The following is a 17,066-nucleotide window of genomic DNA, read 5'->3' as shown; positions in this document are numbered from 1 at the left end:
TTGGAACAGTTGGAGCTCTTCTCTTTTTGTGTTTGCTTTTGTCTCACTTTTGACCAGCATTTGTAACTTTTATTTTTCGGTTGTTATTGTAAAAACTAATTCATTGCGCATTCTTAATTAAATGACCGCTGGAACTATTGGTTATGTACCTTCACTTTGCCTCAAATATGCCAGAAGTTTCCTTTGCGCTGAACAATGTGGACATGTATGAGCCATTCCAGCAGTTTTAGTAGTTTCGCGTGGTTCTGCCACCATATACTTTTTGCTCAAGCAATCTTTTACTTTGGCCGAGGGGTTCACAGGGCGTGCTTTGTTCCAAATATACCCCAGGTGGCACCGCAGTTCCAAGGAGGCCATCTTGTTCAATCTCATAGGCAGAAATAATTTCATTTTCGAAATAGGCATGGTAGGTGCCATTGCCATTGTTGGTGTTAAACGAAGGGTACCAGAGAAGACAACCTTTGTGTAAAGTTTGAACAAAGAAGCGGCTTGTTCGGAAATTTTTTGGCTCATTTATTGTTGCAACACCCTACTAGTGAGGAAAACAGAATGGCTGCGGCTCACCAGCTACTTTCCTGTAGCTAACTTGTGACGCAATACATGTAACTTGCTGGGTTGGCTGATGCCAACCAAATTGACCAATTACTGAAATAGCTTTTGTGGTGTTGCAGCTTGACCATATAGCGTTAGAAATAAAGTTATTTTGCGGAAATAAGGCAATTAACAACCGCAACCGTGAAATAGCGCAAGGGAGATAATCATAAAGCGAAGGCTCGGAGGCAAAGTCCACGAGCTGCGGCGACACTGCACCATCTCTTGTACGGCTCTTGCAACGATGCAGTGGCTTTTGAAGTCCAAAGAATTAACTAATGATGTCAGCTGTTTTTTTGCTAGGCACCGAGGGTTCATGCAAGCTTAGGTCGCCACCTTCTAGTCCCTTGCATCACCCAGAGCAAGAACAGTTTGTGGCTACAGTCACGTGTGACAGGGTCTCTGGACACTGAAACTTCCTATCATCTTTTATGTAGGTTTGATCAGTGATACCAAACTTCTAGTCTTTTTGCAAGCCACAGCACTGAATCACTGTACCGACTTTGTTTTTGGCTGCTTCCGCAGGTATGTCGTAGGGCTTTCGCCCCATCGCATAATGGTGCCCCATCGCATAATTTCAAACACACACCTTTAAACCCTAATTCTTTAGTGATGGTAGCAACGTTTCTTGTCAACTGAAACTTTAGCGAGGTATTATCTGCAAAATCTTTCAAGTAAAGCAAAGTTTTACATTGTCTTCAAGTTTCCTTAAAACACTCATCTCATGCATATTGAAAAATTACCCGTGAAGCGCAGGTGCTTGTATTAAAACTTGCATCATTGCATTTCTGTGCACCGAATAATCAATGTATTGAAATATTTTACAATAACGCTCACTTTTGATTGCCCATTTTCCACAGAACTTAGTTTCTTTGCTCATTGATATAGTTGTAGACCTTCAGCTGGTGTCAGTGGTGTACAGACATAACGTCTTCTATATACAAGTAAATAAATCAGTTTTATGTCCTTGTAATGAACTTTTTTAAATATCAGCTGTGAACGCAAGCCCTAGCTTAGCATGGTCAGATATCCTGTACTCCCGCGTGTATAACCCACACCAACACCTACCAAAAATACTGTGCAGAACATGTCACGGCAATTCAAGCACGCCTACAGCTGTCACCAGCCTTGGCAACCTAATCATACCTTGAGATTTTGGGGAGACCTGTTGTGAACGTAAAGACTCGTCACAAGCCCCTAACACCTTGGCCTGCCAGCAAGTGTGATCAAGTGGGCACGCTCATGAAAACAATACCCCGGCAAATTTTTGGTAGCCATCAAAAAAAAAAGAGGGAGAAGAGCGGGTGCTATGAGGGTTGGCCCGCAGCATAGAGTGACTGCAACAGGCTTCATGACACGATGCCTGTGCATCATTGCAGTCCTCATTGCATTCTCTCACCTTCTGTCAAAGCCAGAGGATTTTTACCCTGATGGCGTTGCCCCATCCTGATCGCCAACCCATTCTTGCCATCAAAGATGCATTGCTATGCATGCGTAAGTAAAAGCCTCACAGCCAATCAGATGGCGGTCTTTGTGTTGGTAGAGCAGTGGCGGGAGATTTTTACAACATGGTTGCTTCAAGTAATCAGTTAGACAGTCATCACATAAAACAGTGCTTTTGGCTGCATTTTTTCGAAAGTGGGGTAATGCGTTTATGAGGTAGAGGTCAGAAAAAATGAATAATACTGAAAATAATTGCACGCTCGTTACGAGAGAATGCAAGGCGATTGTGTGGTACCCGTTTTATAAAAATTGAGATATCTTTTGTGCTCTCAGTTGCACGGGTAGTATGATAAGATTTTTTGTTTTCCCTAGGCCTTATGTGGGCCACGGGTGTCTGTGCAGGGGAGAGTTATGCGCACAAAAATATGGTAGACCAATTTCACAATGTAGACAGACAAATAAAATGTAACTACGAAAATATGTTGACATCCATGAAACAATTTTGGATTTTGCATCGTCTGGTTCAAAACGGCATACATAGGGAATAATCGGAAAACGCTACTGCCACGCTTTATTACTGCAGCTGAGCCGCGAACTAATTGATTCACATAGAAATCACCCAAATTGTGTTCAAGTCCATATTTTTATGGTTGGTTTTCATCTGTCCATGCCAGAAAAGGTGGCGATGCGATTAATACCAACCACTCCATAAGTTGTGGAAGATGTGTAGTAACAAGTGTCACCTAGCACATACCTCTCTTTAAAGATGTTCGGCTCCACCTCAACACTCGAGGAAGCCAACAATTTTTCTTTTGGGGGGCATTTCAGCCAAAGTGTGGCTGGCATAATATTTTGTGCACTGCTTTAGTAAAAATTACACGCTTCCTAATAGAAAAAAGTAGGCAACACCAATTTCAATAAACAAGTACATAATATTACGGCTTTGGCCAAACATTTTCCTAGCGCAGTTAGTCTTCACTAGGCCATGTTCAGATGACCCACAGCATGGAAGTTGCGATATTGCACTAACATAACAGCCAACTTTACTTGGAGCTTGGCAAACAAGTGTGATCAAGTGTGATCAAGTGGGCACGCTCATGAACTTTCTGTGAGCACAAACTTTCTGTGACATAATGTGCATTCTACAGCTTCCATTTGCCCACCTGGAGCCAGCCACAAATAATTCAACTCATTTAAAGTATGTCCTTGGAAGCACCTTGTTATTCAGACAGGCACGTACCTGTGTGAAGTCCCATAGAAGGCCACAAATGAAAATTTGGTGAAAGATTCTTTTCCAGAAGGCATTCCCCAAAAAATGTGCACAAGAAGAAAATGGTGTGTTTCTGTTCCTGCATGGCCATGAACGTCAGCCGGCAGCCTATTTTTCCCCCTCTCAGCCAATCACCTCGGAGTGTCAACGGCCACGTGATACTCTCGGCTGCTGTGATCATGTGTGCATACTGCAGCTGGCCACCTTGGATGCGGCATTTTGTAGTTATACAATCTCACCATAAATTAATTTACGCCATGCATCAAGCAATGAGAGACTTGCCTTGGTGCACTCGCAAAAATAAAATAATTGAGGTTAAGGGTTGCAAGTGAAGGAAAAGGAAAGAACTAAACAGAATTGCATTTGTTTTGCTTTTTAATAAACAATGTATAGAGTTTCAGAAATGTCAATCCAGTAAAAGCATGCCAGAAACTTAAAAATGTCCACACAAGCAGTGAACACTTGCATTTTTTTTCTTATTTACAAAAACGTTTCACAATTCAAGCTGTACGTGCAACTGTACAAAACGAGTGGAATGTTGTGGCCATAAAGGCACACATATATATTAGAGTTTACCACATGCATGCTTTTGAAATTGCCTTATGTGCCACCTCGGAACCATGCATTGAAGAGTCAGACACAACCTTCTGCAACATAGGAGCACAGCCTGAGCATTACCTTATGAACAGAGAGAAAAAAAATAATGCATCGCACACACAATTACAAGTTTGAAGCCCTAAAGGGAACACCTCTAAATGGCATTAAGAAGTTAGTTCAAGAATGACGCTCGATGGTCTCTTTTTGCAATAGATATTGATGGTTATCTTTTCTGCAAAGTCCATTTAATAAAATCGAGATGTTTTTTTCTACCAATAATTCCCTACTCAACGCATAAGCACTGTACATTATGTGTGCTTGCCCAGACGTATAAAGTTCAATAGCAAAAACCAAGAGGAAGGTACAGAAAAGCATCACCTAAATGAAATTCAACATGGTGTTTCCAGCTCAACAAACAGCAAGAGCACCCATGAGCCCAAGTTGGCAGCTGGTCTGCCTGGCACAACACGTTCAGCACAGACCTAGTACCGTTCACGAGCAAAACCTTGTGGAAAGCTCAGGTCATGCAAGACAATGTTTGATCAAACTATGACTGGAAGACAACAAAACGTTTCAATACTACACCTATACTAGGAAATTGTGCACACGTCTTAGCTAGAGTTGTTTTAACACGGTATTTTTACCTGACAAAGTGAAAATTTAACCTGAACAACAGACTTTGTAGGTACTAATTTTTAGGGCACACAAGTAGTGGCTGAGGTTTTTTTTTTTTCTAAGCCAAAACAAACAATGTTTTGTTCAACTTGCTTCAATGTTCTTTCGAGTCTAGGAAACGTATCCTGCTCTGCATATCAAATTCAATGCTGAACGCTTATGCAGGCCGCCCCAGGCCACCCATGCAACTAAGACACAGCCAGCGACTATGCTCTACTCTTCAAGGAGGCAGGTACGGACAAGAACTTCGGTGACCATGTAGGGGTCCATGTTGGACGACGGCCGGCGGTCCTCAAAGTAGCCCTTGTTCTGCTCTGCAACCGCCCGGGGAATCCGGACACTGCAGCCTCGGTTGGCCACTCCCGACGAAAAGTCGTGGATGCTGGACGTCTCGTGGTGGCCTGTCAGGCGGCGCTCGTTGTCCCGGCCCTGCTTGGGGTCGTACGCCTCGATGTGCCGCTTGTGGTGCTTGGCCAGCCGTGCAATGGCAGCCTCAATGGCCCTGCAGGTCAAGACAAGAACCGAGAGGTCACGCAACGGACCTCAGTGCGGCAGCACCGTTGCACAACACACCTGCCTGAAAAAAACTGGCTAGCTAATCCTGCACCCGCAACACTCAGCAACCACTATAATCCACAACGAACCAAGCTTGTGGAGAATCCTTTATACAATGCAGTTAATAAGCAGCCCATTCCTTGCCTGCAGCAAATGCAGCACCTGGGTAGTAAGGCATGCGCCACAGCGGAGGGCTACGAATAATGCAGACCACCCAAGCACATCTTTCATGTGCACTGGAACATATTACGCCCGTGGTCAGTTTTATTTTCCCCCCTCTGCCAGGGAAATGGCAGCCACGACTAGAAATCAAACCCTAGAACTCGCACTTAGCAGCAGTAGCATGTATGCCTTAGCCACTGTGCCACGCCAGGGCAGGTAGCACAACACCTCGTGTTGATAGTGCTATATGAAATAAAGCAGATTTCATAAACTAGGCTTACAATTCAAATCAACAACAACATTTTACTGATACATTTTTAGGGGCTTTATGCAGTCCCATACTTTGTGCTCTTTCTTTTTTACTCCGATATGAAAGAAAAAAATTGTGTGTGTGTGTGTGTGGGGGGGGGGGGGGGGGGGGAGTACCATAAAAGCTGCAGAAGAGCAAGTAGCAACCCAGAATCAGCCCCTGCTTACAATTTTAAAAAAAAGTTCAAATGGACACCACACCAAGTGTGTGCAATGCAATTAAACTAATCTCCAATTGTAGAAAAACGTGACAAAGCACAAGTCTGCTTTTGCTTTGCCAACTGTCTCTAATGGGCAAATGATTAAGAAATTCTACCGGCTTTTCCCATAGGAACATTGACGTTTTGTACTAGCTTATGAAGCATGTTTTTTTTACGTTTGAAGTGTAAATTATTCTCCATCCATGGGGTACCTATTTGCATCTAGCATGCTGATGGAAAGGATGAAAATTTCATTTCTAAGATTAGATTAAAAATAGATCCGTCTTCAACTCGCAACCTACATAGCAGAAGCTTACCTCGTGCCCATCATGCATGGGCCTGCTCTCAGTAACAGGACTCTGATGGAGCCTAATAATTATTTCAGGGATGGTTTATTCTTCGATGAGTACAAGCACCCGTAATGATGGTTTTGAGATTTTTTTGTTAGTCCTCTATTTCAGACACTAGCAACGAAAGTAGAGCCTTCAAAAAAATTTGGAATTGAGCATATCAAATTAACATATATATTTTTGAAGCTAAATAAAACAGCTTGAAACTTCTGGTAAAGAGTAGGAACCATGCTGTAGCCCAGTGCCCAAGTAGAACTGCTCAAAACAATGCCACTGCTCTTTTCAGTTTTTGTTTGCAGACAATTGCCTTTTCTTGAATTCATTATGCTGCACAATATTAGCTGCAAAGCAAGAATGTCAGTGGCAAAAAATGCAAGGGCTTAATATCAGCCAAGGGGCACATCACCTTGGCTCCAATTTTTCTACTTTTAGAACAAGTACACCTTCTGTTCTGCGCCAAAAATAATTCAGGAACAAAGGGGGAGGCAACTCACTTTATTCCTCCTTCCGCCCGCATGGCTTTGGTGCTGAAGTTTGTGTGGGCTCCAGCTCCATTCCAGTCACCAGTCATGGGCTTCGGATCAAAGGTGACGACAATGCCAAAGTCCTCGGCAATGCGGTGCAAGATGTAGCGGGACATCCAGAGCTCATCAGCGGCACCCACGCCACCACAGGGGCCCACCTGGTACTCCCACTGCACGAGAGCAGGGGGACCATCAACACTGCCACGACACTCTTCAAAGCAACCCAAAAGAGGCACAGCACAGCAGCTACTCCGTTGTGTAACTCCAAAAAGTTATTATATTCAGTAGCCACGCTGTGGACACTAAACCCCAGGGGGGAAGAAAGGAGGGGGAGGAAAAGGAAAAACTAAGGAAGCAGTCTGTTATACAACTGAACTGGCGCTAAAAAATTGCAAAAAACAGACACTTGGCTTCTTTTCAAAGCCCATTTCTAGAACAGAATTTTCATGGAGTCTTCCAACCCTTCTAAAATCCAGATGGAAAAGTAATATTTACACGGCACCTGCGAAATCTTATTTTTAGAACACACTTCCGGAGGTATTTTAAAGGGGGTAAACAAGATGTCTTAAAATGGTAGGTAACACCTAGCTGGCGTAGAGTTCATGCAGTTTAAAACCTCTGAAGAACAGCACAAATGCTTTATCGGATTGTTGGGGATGTTTATAAGCTATTTCTTGTGCTGAAAAATTGCAATAGCATCTTTCGTGCTACTTGGGCTCTCTGCTTTCACATCCAAGTGCGGGAGCTCAGTGAAGCATAAGCCTTGAGCTAAAGCTAAGAGTGGATGACTGTGGGGTACAGTAAGTTTTTTTCCCACCAACACCAGCTCGGATTGTACCCCCCTTGTTTATTACACATACGCTGCAGCCTCCTACTCCTGCAATGCCACCCGAGCTGCAAGAGTAGGTGCAAGAAGGGATGTGCGAGGAGCCAAACCTGGGATGGCATGACCTCCGCGTTGGTGCCCGAGATGTTGATGTTGGAGTAGAGGCAGGCCCGGTAGTGGGCCTCGACGACGTCCCGGCCCATGACACGCCCAGTGCCCACGCCGCAGTAGTAGGGCCCCTGCGGGCCTGGAAAGCCACCCTGGGGCCAGCCAAAGGGCTTGCCTGCCGTGTCCAGGAAGGTGTACTCCTGCTCAATGCCAAACCATGGCTCCTGGTCCTTCACCTTGTCCATGGCCGCCGCACACTTGTGCCGGTGGTTGGTCTCTGCAGCAGCAGCAGGGAAGGGAAGGAGGAGTTGTCACAATTCGCCCATCCCTCCACGACAGAGGCCCAAAAAACAAAAACAACTAAATTGATCTCCGTAGCACTATAGTCACTAATACAATATGTAGTACTACCAAACAATTCTGCACAGACTGACATGTGATACACTGAAAGCACACAGATCTATTGGTCGCCTGACATCAAGTGACGATGGCTACTACTGGAAGGGTCAGTCAGGGAACTTTCAGAAGATGCCTCGCTCTCTAAGCTCTTGCAACCACACCCGTGTGCAATCCATGTAGATGGTAAAGCAAACGCGTAGGATGTTCACAACGCACCTGTGGGCTGGTTGTTTGGCCTGTACGTCTCGCACATAACCAGCCTGTTGCTGCCCCTCAAGAAAGGGTCTGGGTACAAGGCTGCAGGCTTCAGGAATACATCCGAATTGGATCCCTGGGCCTGGTAGGTGCTGGAGCCATCGTAGTTCCACATGGGCAACTCTATGATGGGAATGAAAGCCAAAGTCAACCACCATCCTTTGCACTAGTACAAGGCAAAGCTCTGCAGAATGCAGTTTGATGTTACAGAATGGCAGAACTTACCTTCAACAGACTTTGGCACAAAGTTGACGGTGCGCGTTTTTGAACGTAGATGCTCTCCAGTGCCATCAATCCAGATGTAAGTGCAGAGGGACTTGTCCGAAGGCATAGGTAGGTCCAGGTAGTGGAACATTGTTGGCTTTCCCACAGTCTTCTCAAGACGGGTTTCCTCACCTAGAATGGGATCAAAACAAATTGGGATAGCGTATTAGGTTAAGCTTTTGAGCACTGAGTTTCTTTAAGCTGTTTAGTACAGTAACTAATTTCTACTAGGACAAATGCAGTGACAAACTTTACGGTTTACAGCCATCAATTCCTTTTATGATCCACTGCACAGACATGCATTCCTTTTATGATCCACTGCACAGACATGCAAACAAATGTATATACATTCTCCCATACACCCACCTTTTCCCAACACAAAGAAAGCGGGCCTCCACTGTTCACAGGTTCGTAGACCTGTGTCTAGCATCAGGCAAGATTCGCGACATCCTATACGAACCAAAAAAGTATACGAATAGAACTACAAGAACATCTGCTGCTTAAACCATATTAAAGGAAGCTGCTTATGTAGACCATTCTGGCACATATGTTTTTCTGCGCTAGATTCGGGGAGGGAAGGAGGGGGGTTATGTTTACAGCACTTAACTACACAATGTTTGTTATACACAATTTTAGTTGTTTTACATCACTCGCTTTAACAGTAGCTTCTTTGCCCTCAGTTCGCAAAATCAAGCAGAAGCAGCGCCACTATACAGAGAAGTTTCACGATTGCGCGCTCCGGCCACGCGGCACCCCCCCCCCCCCCCCCCTCCACGGCGGCGGGATGCCGCGCAAGTCTTCCCTCATTTGGGAAGATACTTTGGCTCCTCCCTCCGCGCGAACAGGCAATTTGCGCTAGGCTTTCACGGGAAACGGGAGTGCAGCTCTGCCGCAAAGCGGCATGCCGCTCTGGAGGCGCCATTCGCACCGGCGCCCCAAGCCACGGTCGGCGCCACGCTCGCGTCCCTCCAATCCAGAGGAGAGGCTTCCACGGACAAGCGGGACCGCCTACGACACGTTTGAGAACCCGTTATATCGAAGCACGGCCCCGCTCAAACTGCAAGCTTGCTTTCCCGCGTTGCTTGCAAATGACGCAGGAAAGAGACAGTCACAGGAGACAAGTTTGGAGCGGAAATAGCAACACCGCTCCCCGTGTTGCAACTTCCCGGATGAAGTGGGCGGCAGGAAGCTGGAATATCATAAATGCTACGTGCTCTAGCAGTTGAGTTCTGCTTGTACAGCGGAAGCTCGCCAGGTGCCAGTGTTGTAGCAAGAGAGGAAAGGGGCCGACCTTTGCAAGCGGGCGGGGCGACGACGGAACGGGCTACGCAGTTGTGTGAAGTAAAGTAAACGAAAAAAGCAGTGTCTATAGTCTAGCCAAGCTTGCAGTGATAGCGGGAAAGGTCTGCTAGTGGCACGGAAATGCGCACCTAATCTTATTGGAGAAACTGCACCACGAAGCGATTTCTTCGTACACGTGCGCTGCAACGACAATGCGCGAAAGGTTTTCTTTTTTTTTTAAGTGCGAAGCACTTCTTAGTCGGGCCTACTCCTGCTTCCACCGCCGTCCTCCGTCCGCAGCCTAGCAACGGAGCAACGGAGCTACCGTGCCTAGCAACGGCGCCGGATTTCCGACGCGTGAGGGCGCTCGCATAGCGCCTCCTCTCCCCCCTCGCCTACTCTCCTAAAGCCCCTTTACTACTCTCCAGCTCGCAACACCCTCTCTCGGCGCGCCAGCCAGGCCACTACACTATAGCTCCATTCGATTCAGACGCGATTCCCTGCAACGCCTGCAACGTTGCACGGTGCGCTGCACCAAAGCGCTCGATTCGCCGCTGCAGGAATGGTGCCGTGCACCGCGTCGCTCGATTGCTCATGGTGCAGCAGCGTTGCCGCCGCGGTGCAGAGAACCGCTGCACCTGCTACGGAGGAGGTGCAGCGATTCGGTGCCGTGAGCGTTGGGGCGTAGCGGGTTGGCAGGCGGCTACCGGCAGTTGCGGCGACCGCGTGAAAATGTCCGTCGAGCTCGAAGATACGCGGGACGAACTTAGCGTCGCCGCTGATGCATACGACGCAACCCAGTTGGCCGTAAACATCCAGTTGTAGAGGACGACAGGCGAGGATGATTAGCAGACGACTATGCCTGCACCTCGCTCGATTGTAAACACGCAGGGGCGCTGCTGACGGTGCAGCCGTGATGCACGGCACCGCGGAACCACGCTGCTGCACTGCACCGGCACCCCAGAACTTTCTCTGCAACGTTGCCGTGCACCCCTTCTGCATCGAATGGAGCTTATATATAAAAAAAAACAGCATCCGGCGCCAGGTTTCGATCCGAGGGCTTTGCGGCCGCAGCGCGACGCTCTACCGACTAGGCCACGGACGCGACGCTGATGTCAGTGTTAGTAACGCGCCTTATATCTTTAACGCATTCAAACTACGTCGTCAGCGGCGTGGGTTGGCGACTCAGCGGCGTTATAGCGGCTGCAACAACCCTTAACGGTCCACTTTAGCGACCACAAGGCGGTCGTAATGACCGTCGCATACAACGACAACACAAACAAGTGCTGAAATAAATACTGTCGTTTCACTTTACTTTGCGTGTGTGTGTGTGTGTGTGTGTGTGTGTGTGCGTGATTACATTCCCTCTCGAACATACACGTTAATTCACCAAGATTTCCGCAGAGGGACAAACGAGGCGTGTTAAGCCGAACGTGATCACGAGGGGGTGTTAATGTAACTAACGGGCAAAATGCCACCAAACTTCAACAAACTCCCCCTCATAGCATCACCCCGTGCTTCGCACTTCCTCATACTCCCCTTCGGGGAAATGCGGGGGAATTTTTTTTTTCCCCTGGAGCCTACGGCGAACACTGGGTAAGCGGCAGCGCAATTAATTCGTCAATCCAGCCAGCGGCTGTTTTTCGGAAGGACATCGCGGTCTGCACGTACACGCTCCGAACAGCAGGGAGAGGTGAGAGCTAGAGCTTGGCTCTGCTCGGACTGGTATAATCATTAAATCTTGAATTATAATCTTGGGGTCGACCGTCTTTCGGTGGCTCATAATGCACACACACTGCATATATATCCCACACGATCCCGCCACATCGGGGTACAGCCGCGCCAGCCCACCGCAGGCGGCAGTGGCACAAGCACGGTCAGACCGGAAATGTCACCTGTACCGCAAAAATGCCCCTCATGCCGCGGGCGCGTAGGAACCGGCCTGTCTGGCCCATCTGGCACCAATATAGAAAACCTCTAAGAAGTTATCTCGGTCAATCGCCAGCCTGTGTGCGGCTGGCGACAGAATTATCCCCCATGACTATTTTTGACCGTTACCTTTGCTCATTTCAGTAATTGTAGCTAGAACTTGATTGTTGGGCGAGTTGTTGCGACTATTACCGACACACAAGGGACTGTTTGATGTCAGCTACCTCCGATCGCGAGGGAGACTCGGATTGTTCGGAAAGAGAGGAGACACTTGGTTCCTCCCGAGAGCGAATCCCCACCACGGTCCCCGTGGGTCACAAACCCGTCAAAATAGCGTTGTCGACCAGCTGGCCTGCACGATCTTTCTGCGCTTATTTCACGAGCAACGAAGAGCGCCGAGCGCAGCAGCGTCACTTCTGCTTTGAAGAGCAGCGACCTTCCGCACCGGTCAACAGCACAGCCGCGAGGAGGCGAGGTAATGCCGGGCGAATCGAAAATACCCGCCGATAACGCCTCTCGTTGCAGCTTATAGAATCGAGCAAAATGGGCCGGGTTCCTGCATCGGGCACAGCAGGCCGCGGGTGCCGAACCGGCTGGCACAGCCTGGTATCCTACTATACCTTCCCGAGCGCTCCGACACTGCGTGGAGCAGTGGGCGCCGTCCGCACACATTTCATAGGCAACGAGAGCGGGCCAAAAAGCAGATGCGTCTTCACGGCTGCTCGAACAAGACCAGTCGAGCCGTACTAGCCGTTGTCGAGTATAGTGCCCCGAAAGCTGTCCAATCCGGCCACCGCTACCGCTGGCCTCCATCCAGAACCAAGCAGAAGGCGCCCATGTTTTAGCGCACGCTGCGTGAGAGCGATCCATTTGGCAAAATTTTTCGCAAGTCCATCACCGACAGAATAAAATTCGAGGCCTACGCAAGCCGCTGTGCATGGGTGGCAGCAGCGGCAGTTGTCGAAGCAGGGCCGAGGGGTAGGATGCCCCCTTTCCGTGCACCCGGAACAGACATGGCTCTCTCCGTCACGTGACACCTCGTGTAGAAAGTAAGGCAAACAGAGACCGCCTCAAAGCCACGGGCACTGCAAAACGGAGACAGACAGGTTTCCGTTTTTGTGCGGGATGGCTGGTGTAGATCTTTCCGGCAGACAACGCTATACCAAAGTGCACTGTCATCAGAAATGATTCAACTTCCTCTTACGAAGTCAAATAAAGTTCCAGTGAGGTAATCGCCCGTGACGCCAGCAGCGCAGTAAAGCCGGCGGTCCGCGCGCAACAATATAGTGGAGCTTGAGGTTCGGAAACCGAAAGAAGCAGAACGCACTAAACTATAACGCAGCTTCGCTGGCGGCCATTCATTTTTGGTGGCAAGAGGGTCTACTAATTCTCTGCTTTCACCTCGCGCATCCTAACCGACGGGATCTGTCGTTTTTTGACGCACAAAGCCGGCCGCGAAATGTCGAGTTGAGTGCGCTTCCCACTGTGGTCTACGCGGCCGGTTCCCCTGCGTGGGCCAGGCGTACGTGCAGCTGCACTGAACGTCACCCTTGGAGACGTTGACGGAAAGGCCGTTTCACTGCAAAGCCGTCCTTCTTCCGCGCGCACCAACATCGGCGAGAACGGCCCACGGCGGCTGTCGATCACTGTGCCCTTCGCAGTGGCGAATTCTTCATCCATCAGCCGCCTCAAGCCTGAAGACTTGATTGAGAGCAGGCCAGAGACATCTTCTGTTGCCATAGGGTCACTTGTGGACATGCAACAATGGCGACGAGTTGTAGTGACGACGTGCCGTGTGCACGTACAATTCTTCGCCGCGAACTTGAACCTGTTTTCGAGAGGTCATCGGACACTACACCAATAAATTTCCTGCATATAGTTCTTTGCCACTCTACGTAAAGCATAAAAGAATGGTGATGTGGGATCACGCGTAACCGCGGCACGCGCGATTTCGCTGTCTGGCATCGCGGCGTTTCATTGTCCTATTGCCGCGGCTTGACCAGTTGCAGCCGCGATCTTTCTTCCTCGCGACCCCCTCGTCTCGAACTTTGTCGACAAATGTCTCGTGGTCTGAAGAAAATGGGCCTCTGAAGCCGGTATCTTCGCGCCAGCGGCAAAGGAACCAACGAGGATTTGGAGGAAGCCGCAACCCGACGGCGATGATATGTTAATCGCCCGTTTCCTCAAACCAATAATACCGCCGACGCTCCCGCGCGAACAGCTCGCAGCCGCGGAGACTCGTTAAGGCTGCCCCCGAGCTTCCGTGCCAGTACTTGTGAAGAGGCAGCAACGAGGGCGGAGAAACGCACACCTGCGTCTGCTGGCTTAGCGGATGCCACCGCTGATAAAACCACCAGCTTCAATATGACTTCGCGCAGCTGTTGACCAGCGTAAGCGCAGCTTGGGCCAGCGTGGCAGAAGCACACATCCATGGAAATGAACACTGCCATCTTTTGTTGTGTGTGTGTGCTGGAAGCGTAACTGGGCATATCTGCGCAGGCTATCATAAGGTGGAACCTGGTGAAGCTGCACCTGGCAGGGAAGCAAACAAACAAACAAAAAGCTAGGTGCAAAATTGTACTTGGCTTAACCATGCACAATTCGTACTCACAAGGATTATGTTAGGCATAAAATTCCTCTTGCAGCACCCAGCCACCTTCAAGTCGTGCGATGCGAGGGCACTTTTAGCGCAGACGTGAGTAAAATGCCAGTTCGTAAGTTCTTCGGATCGAACGTATAAACACCACTGCTTCAGAAGTGAGTACCAGAACCACTCGGCCACAATTACACTTCACTAAACTGAACAGGTTTCGTATACAGGTAGTCTAGCTTGCTGCCGGGGGGAGATCACTACCGTGGTAATGGGCACCGAAAAGGGACGAACACTTGGATGCCGGCAGATGGGACGTGCACGCCGCAGAGGCCGATGTAGCGCGTGCTACCCGACATCAACACTTTCAACGTACTGTTCAGGAGGTCATCAACACTTTCAACGTACTGTTCAGGAGGTGAAATGCACCCCGACTTGTTGGGTGCTCATATATGCACGACCTTGGAGCTGACCATCGGGTGACCGCGGAATCCCAACAATTCAACGGTCAAATTACCAGAGGCAGTCGTACCGCTAAACACTGCGGTCATTCCTTCTCCAGCTTGGAGGACAGCACTCGCACATCGCCTGCTCACGCGGGGCAACGCCCTGTCGGGAGTGAACTGCTTTGTCGCCTACACTGACGATGGTTACGAAAGATTCGGACTTTAAGGCGTGTCATATGCTCCTCACGCATTCCTTTGCCGCGGATTGAGGAGGCGTTTATTTTAATGAACGCCCCCTCAATCTACACAATTGTCTACACACGACGATGGTAGTAGTAGCAGTAGCAGTAGTAGTAGTAAAGGCCGAAGAACGCAAGATAAATTTGATCATTTTCAATGTCATGTGATGTGGCTAATGATTGATTGATTGATTGATTGATTGTAGGGTTTAACGCGCCGACGCAACGCGGGCGATGAGGCGCGCCGTAGTGGAGGGCTCCGGATTAATTTTGACCACCTGGGGATCTTTAACGTGCGCCGAAATCTCGTACACATGCACGGGCGTTTTCGCTTTTCGCCTCCATCAGAAAAGCGGCCGCCGCGGCCGGGAATCGAACCCGCGACCTCGTGCTCAGCAGCGCAACGCCTTAGCCACTGAGCCACCGCGGCGGGTTGATGTGGCTAATGTGTTGACGGTATGGATGAGATTCGCTCAGTAGTATTAGTATAACGGTGGTCTAAAGCGTGAGAAGGTCACAGTGATGATGAAGCTAAGGCGTGCAGGTGTTAACCTCAAAGCATGCTCAAACTCTTACAAGGGTTTGAGGGTACCGGCGCATACTCAGTGCTACCCAGGCTTCTGTGGAGGTTGGAGTTTATAGGCTGCATGAAGTGAGATAAGAGGCCTTTTGGTGGCGAGAAAGCACGAGTGATTCGTCACGAGAGCCGTCTATGCATCATACATCAGGGTCATGTATATTAAAAAAAAATCCGCAGTTTTACTGCTGAGATCGGTGTACAGGCTAAGGATTTCTCATACTGGTTACTTAAAATTATGCATACTTCTTTCTCCTAATTATTCCACGTTTAAAATACGTATTCCACAGTCATTTATCGGACACGTCGGCGGAAAGGGGCGCACGTGCTCCGTGCCTGAAGCGTTAACAATGGGAGGTCGGCGCTTTCCCGTTGTCGAAGACAGCCTGTGGCGTGATCTGGTATGACAACGGATATAAAACACCTGGTGTGCCGCCCTTCCGCCGGGATACGATAGCGTTTGCCTACGAATAGGCCACGGATAGTGCGGACTCAGTCGGACAAACAGGCACGATGAGCAGCGACGTGAACGGCGGCGTCGAGCTAATCCGAATCGACGTCCAAATAAACGCAGCGTGAACTTCAACGCATGCGAGATGTTCGTCAAGATCACACCTCGGCGTGTAGTACAGCAATCGCAAGGCTATCATAAATTTACTTCCATAAATGCTTCGAAGTCAAGCAAAAAGAGGTACTCCTAGTCTTACAACCAAGTGTAGCTAGGAAAAGTGCCGCTTCACGCCAACTCACTTCACCGAATGCCAATTCTTGCCCCCTTTGTTAGTCCTTCAGAACTGTTGCTTTACTAAAGGACTGACGGCAGATGAAGTTTCCCATGGCCCTAGCACAAAAAGCTGTTCTTGGGTGCCTACCCTCTTGTTCAGAGCCTCTCGCACGTGTCGGCATTTAAATTCATTCCACCACGTGCTTCGAAGGTTGCCCGTCGTACTAGAGGTCTGAGGAACCAACTTTTCAGCAGTATCCAGAAAATATGCACCGAGGAATCTACAATTCTCCGTTAGTACCCAAATGGGTGAGTATAGTCAAGCTGCCGGTGATTATTCTTTAAATTTTATTCCATCAGCCCCGCCTGCATTAAACCTTTTAGGCGAAACAGAACTTGTGCAGTAGTTATCCAAACACTTAAAGGTGACCAAAAAAGTGATCATATAGGTTGGTGTCCACCCTCTACTCAAAGGACTCGAAATAGAAAAACAGAGCCAATTGCCAAATCGCGTGCGAATACGCGAGTGTGCTGCTGTACTATGCCGACAGCTTTTTGTTAAGTTGGAAGGCTCCAGAGGGTAAAGGAACTTTTCGAAGGAGTGACCCCGGCAGCGGTGCGCAAAGATCCCCAAAGCTCGTTGTGCGCGTTCACGTCGCCAACTAATACGACAGGTTCCGGTAGCTCGAATCCCGGAATAAATGGCACATGTGCCCGATATAAACAAAAGTGTACATAACCGAAGTTGTACC

General features: G+C 48.8%; 1 protein-coding gene across 1 annotated transcript in view; it reads right to left on the bottom strand.

Moving 5' to 3' along the window:
* Positions 1–3,661: 3,661 nt before the first annotated feature.
* The window catches only part of LOC144150545 (glutamine synthetase-like), a 31,718-nt gene continuing 18,313 nt past the window's right edge, over positions 3,662–17,066 (bottom strand). The window contains exons 2-6 of the mRNA XM_077682161.1: positions 8,490–8,660; positions 8,226–8,387; positions 7,613–7,887; positions 6,647–6,846; positions 3,662–5,078 (exon numbers count right to left, since the gene is read on the bottom strand). Coding sequence (XP_077538287.1) covers positions 4,790–5,078; positions 6,647–6,846; positions 7,613–7,887; positions 8,226–8,387; positions 8,490–8,660 — 1,097 coding nt within the window. The 3' untranslated portion in view covers positions 3,662–4,789. The remainder of the gene's footprint in view (positions 5,079–6,646; positions 6,847–7,612; positions 7,888–8,225; positions 8,388–8,489; positions 8,661–17,066) is intronic.

Source organism: Haemaphysalis longicornis, unplaced genomic scaffold, assembly GCF_048455015.1.
Source record: "Haemaphysalis longicornis isolate Haplotype H1 unplaced genomic scaffold, Haemaphysalis longicornis Haplotype H1 scaffold_1, whole genome shotgun sequence".
Taxonomy (NCBI): Eukaryota; Metazoa; Arthropoda; class Arachnida; order Ixodida; family Ixodidae; genus Haemaphysalis; species Haemaphysalis longicornis.
The sequence above is the reverse complement of the archived record's forward strand: the minus strand, read 5'-3'. Positions and strand labels throughout refer to the sequence as shown.